General features: G+C 57.6%; 5 protein-coding genes across 5 annotated transcripts; 2 read left to right on the top strand and 3 right to left on the bottom strand.

Annotated features, from left to right (window-relative positions):
• Window positions 1-2782: 2782 nt before the first annotated feature.
• Window positions 2783-4306, bottom strand: C8Q71DRAFT_860391 (uncharacterized protein; the record flags this gene model as incomplete). Its single annotated transcript, XM_047927793.1, has 1 exon — window positions 2783-4306. The coding sequence occupies one exon, from the start codon at window positions 4304-4306 to the stop codon at window positions 2783-2785; it is 1524 nt and encodes a 507-aa protein (XP_047775868.1).
• Window positions 4307-6761: 2455 nt separating this feature from the next.
• On the bottom strand, window positions 6762-7744 carry C8Q71DRAFT_774156 (uncharacterized protein). The gene is made up of 4 exons (XM_047924508.1): window positions 7644-7744; window positions 7551-7594; window positions 7364-7489; window positions 6762-7302 (listed from the first exon to the last, which is right to left on the bottom strand). The coding sequence occupies exons 1-4, from the start codon at window positions 7708-7710 to the stop codon at window positions 6910-6912; spliced, it is 630 nt and encodes a 209-aa protein (XP_047775867.1). The 5' UTR covers window positions 7711-7744; the 3' UTR covers window positions 6762-6909.
• Window positions 7745-8455: 711 nt separating this feature from the next.
• On the bottom strand, window positions 8456-9351 carry C8Q71DRAFT_774151 (uncharacterized protein). Its single transcript, XM_047924507.1, has 4 exons — window positions 9213-9351; window positions 9122-9165; window positions 8926-9054; window positions 8456-8869 (listed from the first exon to the last, which is right to left on the bottom strand). The coding sequence occupies exons 1-4, from the start codon at window positions 9340-9342 to the stop codon at window positions 8507-8509; spliced, it is 666 nt and encodes a 221-aa protein (XP_047775866.1). The 5' UTR covers window positions 9343-9351; the 3' UTR covers window positions 8456-8506.
• A 67-nt stretch (window positions 9352-9418) lies between these two features.
• C8Q71DRAFT_774149 (uncharacterized protein) lies at window positions 9419-11203 on the top strand. The gene is made up of 7 exons (XM_047924506.1): window positions 9419-9827; window positions 9880-10123; window positions 10179-10196; window positions 10255-10484; window positions 10538-10663; window positions 10714-10908; window positions 10964-11203. Exons 1-6 carry the CDS (start codon window positions 9597-9599, stop codon window positions 10897-10899), a joined length of 1035 nt encoding a protein of 344 aa, XP_047775865.1. The 5' UTR covers window positions 9419-9596; the 3' UTR covers window positions 10900-10908; window positions 10964-11203.
• Window positions 11188-12732, top strand: C8Q71DRAFT_909615 (uncharacterized protein; the record flags this gene model as incomplete). Its single annotated transcript, XM_047929052.1, has 7 exons — window positions 11188-11607; window positions 11657-11900; window positions 11965-11982; window positions 12048-12280; window positions 12332-12457; window positions 12508-12664; window positions 12711-12732. Coding segments are annotated over exons 1-7 (1029 nt in total), but the record flags the coding sequence as incomplete, so codon positions are not given.

The raw sequence follows: 12732 nt of genomic DNA, 5'->3' as shown, positions 1-12732 counted from the left end.
TTGGCGGGCATCCCAGCCAAGGGGGGAGGTAATGACCACTTGAACCACTACGATCTCGGGGTAGATTCCTTATCGCCAATATGGTCCATTCCTATGTAGGAATACGGGTACCAAATCTGGGACCCATGTCTGCAGCCATTCTTAATCTGTTGGCGGCCTGTCAGCACAGGGGGTGTTATGGACTGGGATTGCTAACTTACCGAGTACTTACCTAGTAACAACTGTTGGTAGTTACTTAATCGTAGTCGCCTTAGTTAAGAAGTGAATTGAGGATTATCTCATTGTGTAGAGGATTAACACAATGATTTGCGTGATTGACTATGAGGATCAGTCGATCGAGAATCGATTTCGCTCAACGAGTTTCAACACTAAGTCCAGAGTGGCACAGTAGTGCCTACGTTCTTAGTGAAGCTAAGAAACTCAGTTGATCAAAGTAATCCAGTTACAACTATAGTGAATAGAGCGTTACAACAATAGTTGAGGATGCCACTAAGCATGAACCTGACTGTTAACCATATATCGGTGAAGCTTACTCTTACTGAACCCTTCAGAGTAGCGCGGAGCTATACTGTTGAAGGGGTCAAGGTAGATCAACTTAGCGCACAGCTATAAGTACAATCGACCTTAGTGTGTCCAGCGCAGGGCTATGGACAATCAAGTGGCTCATACCGATGGACTGAAGTTCAAGAGAGTGTTATTCATCCATACTCTACAACAGTGTTTATATATCTACAAAGAGTCCTAGAATATTCCATATGTGAACAATAATCCTATTGAAACCCTCGGTTGACTGCCCGTGTATTCATTGTTCAAAAGCCGAACCGATCGGCCTTGGTACGGTCACAACAGGTGAGTCTAGTCAAGTCAATCAGAGGTCTGGCACGATCTTCCTTAGTCACTTGACTTAAGTCTCAAGTAGGCAAGTTCTGACTTTTCTTAGAAAGGAAGGCTCGTGCCGTTAGTCACGTGTTGGCGCTAGCCACTTGACAGACTTCGTGACTTAGGGCCTGTTTGGTAACAAGTTCAAGTTCGAGTTACCGCTAACTCCCGTTAACTCCATCACATGCGAGAATTTCCGCGGTCATCGGTGGTGTGCGACAGTCGTCTCCCATCAGAACCAACACCGGGTGCCGCCCTGCCCACCAGCTGTTCCGCCCTCATGCTTGCTGTTCCCAACAGTGAGCGAAAATTTGTATGCTTCATTATTTTGTAGGCTTTGTGATGATAACAAAGGATTTGAGCATACGAGTACAACAAACCATATGTTATGTTGTACAACTATCCGAGATTTGAAGCAAAGTGGGGTGTACGTTGCCCACAATATTGAGGGAGACGTGCATGATGGCGATGAGCAACAGATGGCGACAGTGCAAAGCCCGGGCGCCAACTTTGCATCACTGAGGGGAGAATCTTGCACGTGATGGATTTAACAGGAGTTAGCGGTAACTTGAACTTGAACTCATTAGTGAACAGGCCCTTAGACACTTCAATTAGATATACCTAACAGTAGGCGCCAGCTGACACGTCATGCATGTGATGGCAGCCAACATGTTCTAGCACGCAGGGAGCGGGGGATTGGAGTGAGGGAGTGTGAGGGAGTGCACAGCAAGGTGTACGGCAGCATCAGTAACACACCAGATGGGGAGAGGGTAGAGGCATGTTGGAGCAAACAATCCATATGTCGTTACTCACTGACTCTCCGGCTTTTGCTATACCCACCGTTTATCCAACTTGCACTTACTTTTGTTACCTTTCATCACTTACGCGCTGATGTGCCTTTCCGTCTGGTCGTCCCGATGTGCCAGCCGTCTGTACCCGAATGTTCATTACTATATCTGTACATCAATGGTGCCTCTGTACCTATTGTCCTCTCGCTCACTTATACTCGTGCCCTTGCGTCCATCGCCCTCAGTCTTGCTTGTCCCGAGCACGCACTGAGAGTGAGTTGTTTGTCTTTGTTCTCTGCGTACACAGTACTTACGTACCTCGTAGTCATTGTCCGTCTTGTACAGGTATGCTGAAATGCTATAGTCTTGCTTGTCCCGAGCACGCACTGAGGTCATTGTCCGTCTTGTACAGCTTGCTTCCTCGCTGCTCCTCACCCCTCTTGCTCACTCCAGCTACACTTGTGCGTCGCCTCCACTTGAGGCGCAATGTTTGGGCATGCTGGCCACTGGCAGGCACTCGGAGCACGGTTGTGTGCCTTGTACGTGGCAGCGTAGGCCCACGTCTTGATGACGGGCTGGCGGGTTGTGTGCACGAGGTGCAGCGGCGGTTCCCGGGTGGCGGAGAAGGCGCGAGGGACGAGGGAGGACGAGGGGAGGGCAACGGCTACCCTACATCGCGTAGGCACCAGCTGACGCGTCGTGCATGCGACGGCAGCCGACGCATTCCAGCGCGCAGGGTGCAGGGGATCACAGCGAGGAAGGGCAAAGGGGTGCGCGGCAAGGTGAGCTGACGCATCGGTGTCGCGCGAGACGAAGGGGGAGAGGGCGAGGGGATGGCGGTCCTACGCTACATCGCGTAGGTGCCGGCTGACGCGTCTCGCACGCGACGGTAGCGGGCGCGGTGCAGCGCGCGTAGAGTGGGGCGGAGGGGCGAGGGAGGGCGACGGGGTGCAGGGCGAGGTGAGCCGACGCCTCGGCGACATGCAAGACGGACGGGGAGGGGGTAGAGGGGCTGACCGTGCTCGTGCATGGTCGGGATGGCAGACTGAACACGGGCGGCAGGTGGACTCACCTAGTACACGGCCCTGCTGGCCACATCCTCATTCCCTTGCCACTCACCAGCCTCCCCTAAGCTCCAGCGACGGCCTTGTCGCGTCGCTGGAGCTCGCCGTGCACGCGATGTTCGGGCGCGCGCCGGCCACATACTCGGGGCGCATTTGCGCGCCTTGTGTGTGGCCGGTCGGGCCCGCGTCTTGACGACAGGCGGGCGGGGTGCGTGTTTGAGGTGCGCCGTCGGTTACCGGGTGGCGCAGAAGGCGGGAAGGACGTGGGGAGGGCGAGAGGAGCGCGGCGGCTACGCTACATCGCGTAGGCGCCGGCTGACGTGTCGCGCGCGCACAACGGCAGCCTGCACGCTGCGGCGTCGGGGAAAGGGAGGGCGAAGGAGGGCGCGGCGAGGCGCGCAGACGCGTCACCGAGAGGGGAGGCCCGCCGCCACGCACCATCGCGTAAGCGCCTGGTGACGCGTCGCGCGCGCGAGCGCAGCCAGCGCGTTCCAGCGTGCCGAGGGCGGGGCGTTGGGGTAAGGGAGGGCGAGGGGGTGCGGGGCTACGAGGATGGACGCGTCGGCGACGCGCGAGACGTACGGGGAGAGGGTAGAGGGAGAGGATGGTGGGCAGAGGGCGAGGGCGGGTACTCACCTGTTCGACGGTCGTGCAGACCGTCCCCTCGCGGTCCAATACCCTCCGTCCCTCCATCTGCTCCAGCATCCCTCCTGCGGCGCCGCTGGAGCTCGTCGCCGCCGCTTGTGGCGCGATGTTCGGGCGTGCCGGGCAGACAGTGGGGGCGCGTTTGCGCGCCTCGTGCGTGGCTGTGCGGGCCCGCATTTTGACGACGGGTGAGGGGGGGTGTTGTGGACGTGCGGCGCCGGTCACCGGGTTGCGCAGACGGCGGGAGGGACGTGGGGAGGGCGAAAGGAGGGCGGCGGCTATGCACCATCGCGTAGGCGCCGGCTGACGCGTCGCGCGCACGACGGCAGCCTGCGCGTTGCAGCGTGCAGAGGGCAGGGCTGAGGAGCAAGGGAGGGCGACGGGGTGCGGGGCAAGGTCAGCCAACGCGTCGGCGACGTGCGAGACGGACGGGGAGACGGCGAGGGAAGAGGGCGAGGGCAGAGGGCGAGGGGAAGGCGGGCTGAGGTGGGGCGGCGTGTACTCACCGACTCGACGGCCCTGCTGGCCGTTCCCTAGCGTCTCTGCTCCTCGTGCATCCCCCACCGGCTCCAGCGACGCTTTTGCGGCGACGCTGGAGCTTTTCGTCGCCGCTTGTGGCGCGACGTTCGGGCGCGCCGGCTCGCAGACAGCGCGGACGCGCTTCTGCATCGCGCGTGCCACGTCACCGGCCTGCCTCTTGACAGCGGGCCAGCGGGGTGTGTTGCCGAGGGTGGGGGCGTCGCCAGTGGGCCAGGACGGGCGGGGGAGGCAAGGGAGGCGGTGGTGAGCGCACCATCGCACAAGCGCCGGCTGACGCGTCCACTCGCGACGCGTCAGCCGGCAGCCGGCGGGTTTAGAAGGCGCGTCCATGGGCGGCGGGCCGTGCGCGGTGTTGTCGACGGCGGGGGTGAGCGTGTAGGGCGTCGGCATGAGCGAGGGAGGCAGCAGGAGGTGGCGGCGAGGGCGGGTGGTGGATGCGCGCGCCACGTCAGCGCGCGCTTCGCCCCGACGGGCTCGCCGGCGCGGCCGTTGACGTCGAGGGCGGCGGTGCGTGCTGTTGAGGACGGCGGGCGTGCCGCAGCGGCGGGAGTTGGTCGGCGGGAGGGTTGTAGGGCGGGGGACTTGCAGCGGGGCGCGCGAGTGTGCGGGCGCTTGTGCGATCCTCACTTACCGAATGCGGCCGGGACCTCCCAATGCGGTATCGCCGAGCGCGTGAGCGCCTCGCGTGTGAGGTTGCCAGCTGGCACCTCTCTTGTCTCTTCCACCTACCTCCTGTACCCTCCTCTGTCCCAAACCGGCCGTCTGTCGTTCTAGGATTGCTCAGAAGGTGTGTAAACGTGTTCTAATGTATTCTTTATGTGTTTCTTGTGCACTCTGACCCTCCAGGCACTCAAACTCGCCTTTTTCGTGAGTTTGAGTGCCTAAGATGTGGCTGGATGTGTTTCCACATGTCTAGGCACATCTTTCGAGGTGTATGGCCGCATTCTTGCGTGTCTAACTGTGTTGTGGAGGTATTCAAGCCAGTGGACGATGTTCAGCATGCATTTGTGCTGTTCACTGTCCATTTGCAGGCTTGCTGTGTGCTCTAGGACGGTCTGCATTGCAGACCATTGGATTCTGGGGGATTAGCATGGTTCAGCATGCATTGTGCGCTCTACCAGGTGCCTCTGTGTGTCTGGTATTCCACAGTCTCGCCTGGGTGTGAATCTGCACCAACAGGTGGCTGTGTAGAGCCTGGGACATGTTTTATATGACATGTCCCGGGCTCAGCAACTCGCTGTACACCGATGCTGGGTCGGCAGACGTGTACAGATGAGGGTGATCAACTGTGTGTCGAGATGCGACCACGGAGCGTCCACAAGCGGCTCTGGGGGGTTTCATGTGCGGGCTAGCATCTGGCCTGCACTCTGTCAAATCCAGGAGCTTGTAACAGGCTTCAGGGATGCAATGGAAACGATCTGCAGTGCAGACCGTTTGATTCTGGGGGATTAGCACGGTTCAGCGTGCATTGTGCGCTCTACTAGATGCTTCTGTGCGTCTGGTATCCCACAGCCTCACCTGGGTGCGCACTTGCACAACAGGCGGCTGTGTAGAGCCTGGGAAATGTTGTATTATACCCCCTTCACCTAAGTCCAGGGGGGGTCAGCGTGCCCTCAGCTTGCCTTATATGGTAATTACTTTTTGGGCCATTACCATATAAGGCAAGTGCTGACTTCGGGCCGCACCTACATGTCTCAGGGGATCTCGCGCGGGCGCGCAAGATCCCCTGCGCACCTCTCAACACCAGTTATGCGGACTGCGTCAAGACCAACATCCAGTACTGAATGTCAGGGGTCTGTGCACTGGCGCAACATCCCCTGGGACATATGCCAGTCCCATGTGCCATGCACGCACCACGCACCATGTGTTAGGGGATCCTGCGCACCCGCGCGAGATCCCCTAGAAAGGGTACGCGCGCACGACACATCCATGTACTCAAACATTGTACACATACAGTCTCCCAGGGGATACTGCGCACCCGCGCAAGATCCCCTAGAAAGGGTATGCATGTATGATACCCCCATGTACCCACACAGCGTACGCACATGGGCTCCCAGGGGATCCTGCGCACCTGCGCGAGATCCCCTGGAAAGGGTATGCATGTATGATACCTCCATGTACCCGCACAGCGTACGCACATGGGCTCCAAGGGGATCCTGCGCACCCGCGTGAGATCCCCTAGAAAGGGTACGCACGTATGAAACCTTCATGTACTACTCACACCTCGTACGCACATGGGCTCCAAGGGGATCCTGCGCACCCGCGCAAGATCCCCTGGAAAGGGTACGCGCGCATGACACATCCATTTACTCAAACATAGTACACACAGTCCCCAGGGGTGCGCGAGATCCCCTACAAAGTATATGCATGTATGATACCTCCATGTACCTGCACAGCGTACGCACATGGGGTCTCAGGGGATCCTGCGCACCCGCGCGAGATCCCCTAGAAAGGGTACGCGCGCACGACGCGTCCGTGTACTCAAATGTAGTACACACAGTCTCCCAGGGGATCTCGCGCGCGTGCGCGAGATCCCCTCAAGCACATGTCAGCATCGCGAACCATGCCTTAGGTTCCTCAAAGTAACCTATTGTCTCCGGTACTGCGCGCACCATGTAACAGGGGATCCCACCCTCCCGCGCAAGATCCCCTTGGAGGAGTACTGCGTTTTGTAGCATGCGCACATACATTATTGGGATTCACGCGAGTGCGCAGCAACACCTCACTTCCCAATGCTCGAGAACATAATGCACGCACATGGTCTCAGTGTGCATGCACATTGCAGCCGCAGCATCTGAGACACGATAACAAGCTGTCAGATCAATCTGATCGATTGTGTGTGATGAAGTGATCGGTTCTGAGCACTACAGATGTCCGTACATAGACACACACAAGGCTATCGCTAATCTGGGAATTGCCGATCACACCCCGATGTCCCATGTACAAACGACAGATCCGCTCAAAATTAGACAGAGATACAGATACTAAGATGCCTAGGACATGAAACGATTCCAGTCCGCGTTCAATTCAATCTCTAACATGTCCGCAAGGGCGATCGCTTCTGCCTCCCTTTTGTACAAGCCCATGTACTGGTCCATCACTGGCCATAACGTATCCATGAGGTTCTGCTCACATACGATCGCGTCGAAGCGGGCGCGCCGCTCATCCAAGTAACGCTCCAGAGCCTTAGGGTCCCAAACTTGATCCACGCATATCACGAGTTGAGTGTCAGCCTCACAGGTATACGCCATGCGCTTGCCCATGAGCTCTAGTACCCTACCCGCGTACGGAGCCGCGAATTTGATGAATTTGGCCATGAACTCGGCCGACATGTACTCGTGCGGGTTATTGTCAAACGCGGCACTCATCCTGTGCGGCCACGATGACTGCCGGTGCAGGCACAGTTAGTCTGAGGGTTACCCAGATACCGACATGATGGACACTCACCGCTACCGTGCACATTATTCCCAATCCGCGCGTCAAGCACTGCTCGCATGTCTCCGAGTTTGGACGTACGTCGCAATTGGCACTGCGGTGGAAGATGCACATTGCACACCGGTCGGCGCCATGCATCTGTAGGTAGCGAGTCAGCCCTGGACGCCACTGAGTACCTACAACTAGCAGGGGTCCGTACTGATTTTGGCTGTTCACGGCGCGGGCACGCTAAGTATTCACCAGCTTGAGAATGGTCAGTCCGCTACTTGGAATATAAATGCTCGGTACTCACCGCTGGCTTCGCACGTCGTTCCACTACCACCGGCAGACACACTTTGGGGAGTGTTGGAGCTGGACATGGCAGCGACTTGAGAAGAGAAGACGGCACCTGACATACCGAGTGCTATGTTTTGCGTCATGTGAGTTGTGTGGCGGCGGGCGCTTCCTGCGGTACGAACCTCCGTTCGGCCACAGTGAGCAGTATTGCATTCACACGGTAATATCAGTGGTTGCACCCCGGTATCCGCATTGATGTCGCGACGTTGTATTGCGCATGCGCAGAGTCCTGCGCCAATGCGCCTATTTATACAAGTGGCAATATGCGCAGTAGTATGTACTATGCGGTGCGCATCCTTGGATTGTTGTTCCGAGCCTGAGGAACATTGATTGATATGGCAGATCCATGAATGCATGGACGCGCAAGCTCACCATGAACGAGCAGGGATCATCACCGGCATGATCAGTGCAACGTGCGCAGATCACCTCATGTGCGCGCACCGTGCAGTAGGTTGCGTTTGACGCCTGACATTGTATACATCGTTCGCTCGCACGACGCTATGCTAACCGTGAGTTTGGACGCGTCTGTCATGGGACATCACCACGCACCACGACCGTCACTTCCCGTCGCATGCGACTCTCTGCTGCGCATGTGGCGTGTCAATGCAACCGGTCAATATCATAGCTGACATCAAGTTACCGGTGTGTTGCGGCAGGTTTATCGCAGTCATCGGAGTCGAACAATGAGTACAAGTGCCGCCGGCCACTGCAGCATATCTGATAGATCAGATGCGGGAACGTGCGCGGGGCGCCACGCATATCCATACATAGACGCACATGATCTTGATTTGGATTCCACAAGAAGAAGTATGTACTCTACTAGTAAGACCATACGCGAAGTCTCGAACGTGCCTCCTGACGTGCGCGCTGCTCTCTGAGCCGTTGTAACAAGCGCCTGTAACTTCCATCGTATGCGTATAGCATGAGCGTCATTGTTTTGACCGCTCTCCAACTATAGTAAATCTCAAGATACTCCGTCTTATCGCTCTCGTAGAGCGGCGAGAGCGGATTGGAAAGACGCGGGTATACTGTGTGGTGAAAGTGTTCATAAGCGTGCGCATGGCGCGCGCGCTGGGCTTCCCATGCGTGTAAAACCAATTGCAGATTGGCCATGAAGTGGTGGCTGAGGTAGTAGGCTGGTTCACTCTTGACGCGCTGCCACATGCGTGCCCTCGATGGTTGCTGCCCAAGCACACCTGGTCGGTGCTATGTTCATTGAGAAATGCGATGCTCACCACGGTCACGGTACACAGTATCTGGACGCCCAAGTCAACGCATTGGGAGCAGCTCATAGAGCCCGGAAGCACATCACAGCGAGCATGCTGAAGACATGTGCAAACTGAGCATTTCTCGTGAGCCGTAATGTACTGCCACCAAACATATGTCAGTAGGCACAGCGGCGGAAACAGTTATGTAGAGAGGACGAGTTCGCACGCTGGAAATCGACACCGGTTCCGGTGCCTGTTTTGTATCTCCTTCTGAGCTTGGATGAGTGCGAGGCGCGGACGTTTGGGGAATGTCTTACCTCGGTTGCGTTGCAGTCCTGATTCGGCACTGCCCCACCCATATATGAACGGTGATGCATACATGGTGAAGTTGGTACAGTTGAAACCGACGATGACGCCCGGTATCATCTTGGAGCGCAAGGCAAACATGCGTAGCCCACACACGGTCATGTGAGACACGCACGCGAGCGCGACACTTGGGCGGCCCCTGGGGACGCGATCATATGATCTGTTGACGCGTACAGCGGTAGGCGCTTGTTGGTCCACTTCGCGCTTCATCGTTCCGTTGTCGCTTCTTTCGGCATCTTTCCCTGCTCTCGCCGCGTTCATCAATCTTGGCAACACCGCATCACGCGCTTGTCCACGCCCGCGGGCCCATCGCATCTCTACACGCAACACCTACCATGGTCGGCACATGGACGGAGAAGCATACGCAGAAGTACTTTCGGGCCGCGGTGAAGAAACGCGTGGATTTCATCGGCACGCGCAAACATTTAGAGTTCACGGACCAGGTGCCGCCCACGCACGAGTGGACGGCTGAGCTGCTTGAGCAGTTCAACCGCAACCTGCGTGGTGTGTACAATGGGCCTTTTGACTGGGAGACGACGGAGGTCCTGTTGATGAAGTACATCATGGTGCGTCGCGTGCTCACAGTGTCTCGGATGATCTGAGTCAAACGTGCGTCAGACGGACGACCTCTTGAACTCGCTCAAGAATCTATCGAAAGACGTCGCGCTGCCTCACCTTGTGCGGCTCGTCCTGGACTGGGCCTGCTGGGACCCGCCGGAGGAGGGAGCGTGGCCGCCGGGCTTGAGCATGCGCCGCTACTTCATGAAATGGCGCCACTGCGAGCCGCTGAACTTCAAGTCGGACACGTCGACCGACGTCGACATGGAGCAGGCGGCCAACGCTCTGCTGGATATGTGGATCGGTGAGTGCATCACCGTGTTCGTGTGTGCGTGCGCTCACTGTGTCCCGCTGGTCAGCCAATGACCGTCTGTATGGTACGTTTGTTCCTCTTTGGTCGGTTGTGTGAGTATGACGATTGGCGCGCATGTACAGCGGACACACCTGTGCAGTATCGCGAGGCGGAGGATGTCCCTGGGGTGACGCAGTACAAGTTGAGGATGCAAGATGTCACGGACGAACAGCGACGCGAGGCGGCGGAGGCGTTGGAGGCATACCTGAACCAGGAGTGGCGGTGCGGTGCGCCGTTGCAGATGAAGGCCTGGATCAAGGTCAGGTCGTACAAGAGGCCAGAGAACCTGCCTCCGGCTGAGAACGACACGGTGGTGAGTTTACAGGGTTGTGCTCTGCATTTGCTGTTGATGCGCTAGGTGACCAGATTCGCGGGCCATACATGTGCCTACAATGCGTCAAGGCTTGCATCCTCGAATGCCGTGTTCCAAACGATACCGAATTACCCAAGTGCGTGTCGTGCCGTGTGCGCAAGATCAAGTGCGCCTATCAGGTTCGTGCGCACAGGATATCTCTGGCACAACAGACTCACGGGACAGATAGACCGAGCTGGTTGATCCGCGCGCGGACCCAGCCTTCTTCAACCCGCCCCGCGCGCTATCCAAGGCATCGGTCTCTCATGGTTCCAGTGCAGGTCCGTCGTCGTCTGCTGGCGCGTCCGGCAGCGCGAAGCGCACAGCAGACACGTTGTCTGAGGAGGAGAGGGAGGTGAAGCATACCCGGTCTTGAAGGGCGTTTGTGCGTGACACTACTGTAGTATCGTGGTAGCACTCCGTTTAATGCGAGGAATTAGCAATCTGTTTCTTGCAAATACCCGGACTATTACATTGACATGGCGCCGCTGCCTGATGCCATGCGCGTGCATCCACACCTCCGGTCTCAACGTTTACCATGTCTCGAGTGCGCATCATCCTTACCATCCACCAGGTGCGCCCACAGTGGCTTCGGAACACGGCCCGCGGAACACGGTCATATGACGTGGCCAGCCATCTGTGCGACGCGCTCAGCGTCTAATTCGGACGGCCGGTGTGGCGTGCGCGCTTGACCTGGCTAGCATCCCGTCGGTCAGATTCTACCTCGCTCTTGACCGTTTCTCGCCTACGCGGCCTCGCTTCGATATCACTCTCTCGCATTCCTCGTTGCAGCCCTTGTACCTGCACTCGACCTCAACATCTGCCACGTCGGACGAGCCGCCCACCGCCCAGCATGGTTGGCCCATGGACTTATGAAGACACGGGGAAGTACTATCGCGAGGCCGTCAAGCGTCGGCCCAGTTTTAGCGGTAGACGGGATATGTTACAGTTCACCGACCGGCTGCCGTCCACGGACGACTGGACATTACCGGTGCTCTTACAGTTGAACCGCACGTTGCGCGTGCTGTATAATGGGCCGTTCAACTGGGACGCTTTCAAGAAGATCGTCATGCAACATATCCTCGTACGTCTACATGATCTTTTGACCAGAACGTGTGATCTGACTTGTTCAGACGGACGATGTTCTTGATGCGCTCAAAGCGCTGCCCGAGGACGAGCAGATTCCGCACCTCGTGCAGCTAGTCCTTGACTGGGCTTGCTGGGACGCACCAAAGGAGGGCGCATGGCCGCGGGATCTCAGCATGCGGCGTTACTTTGTCAAATGGCGCAGGTGTGAGCCGTTCTACTTTGAGGCGGACACGCACACCGACGAGGACATGGAGCGGGCGGCGGACCTTTTCCTCGACATTTGGATGGGTCAGTCCCCGGGTTGTATACTAGTGTGCCCGCTAACCGTTCGGTGTACATTGTTGTTGCACAGCAAACGATCGACTGCACGGTACGTGCATGCTTGCGGTTTGTTTTGCCGCTTTGTGTTGACATACGGCGCACCCCTGCGTGAAGCGGCAACCCCAGTACAATTCGGCGAGGAGAAGGACTTCCCCGGCTTCACCGTGTACCGAGTGAGGGATGAGGCTGTCACTGACGCGGAGCGGCTTGCAGCAGCGCAATCGAAGGAGCTGTACCTGAACCTGCAAGCGCGAGGTTGGGCGCCTGAAAGGATGGATGAACCGCTCCAAGTTGGAGCGTCGGTTGCGCGGCCTGCAAAACTGCCTCCGCCCGCGGGCGACATTGTGGTGAGTTTCTCTTGATCTGCTCCTTACAACGCTCATGTGCTGGACGGCCAGATTTGCGGTCCCGGCATGTGCGCGCAATGCATCAAAAAGCGTTACCTTGAGTGCCGTGTCCCGCAAGATGGCGGAAAGCCTAGGTGCGTGGCATGCCGCGTACACAAGCTTGGATGCGAGCATAAGGTGCGCATCCTGTCCTCGCACGGTTACGGGGTACTCATAGAATCATACAGGGCAAAACTATGGATGCGCTCAAGAAACAGGCGCTAGAAGATGACTCGGACTCTCGTGAGGCGACACCGGACCCTAGTCAGCGTTCCCAAAGGTCAGGCTCGGAAAGCGTGGTCTCTGAGTCTAACAAGTCCGCGGCGTTGACGAACGCGTCTGCTGGTAAGTTGTCCTCCCCGCAGCTGCTGTCAAACTCAAGCTCTTGTAGATTCCGTGCCCGGTCCTTCCGG

Source organism: Rhodofomes roseus (genome assembly GCF_022264815.1).
Source record: "Rhodofomes roseus strain CIRM-BRFM 1785 chromosome Unknown C8Q71scaffold_19, whole genome shotgun sequence".
In the NCBI taxonomy this organism is placed as follows: domain Eukaryota; kingdom Fungi; phylum Basidiomycota; class Agaricomycetes; order Polyporales; family Fomitopsidaceae; genus Rhodofomes; species Rhodofomes roseus.
This window is presented reverse-complemented; position numbering and strand designations above follow the sequence as displayed.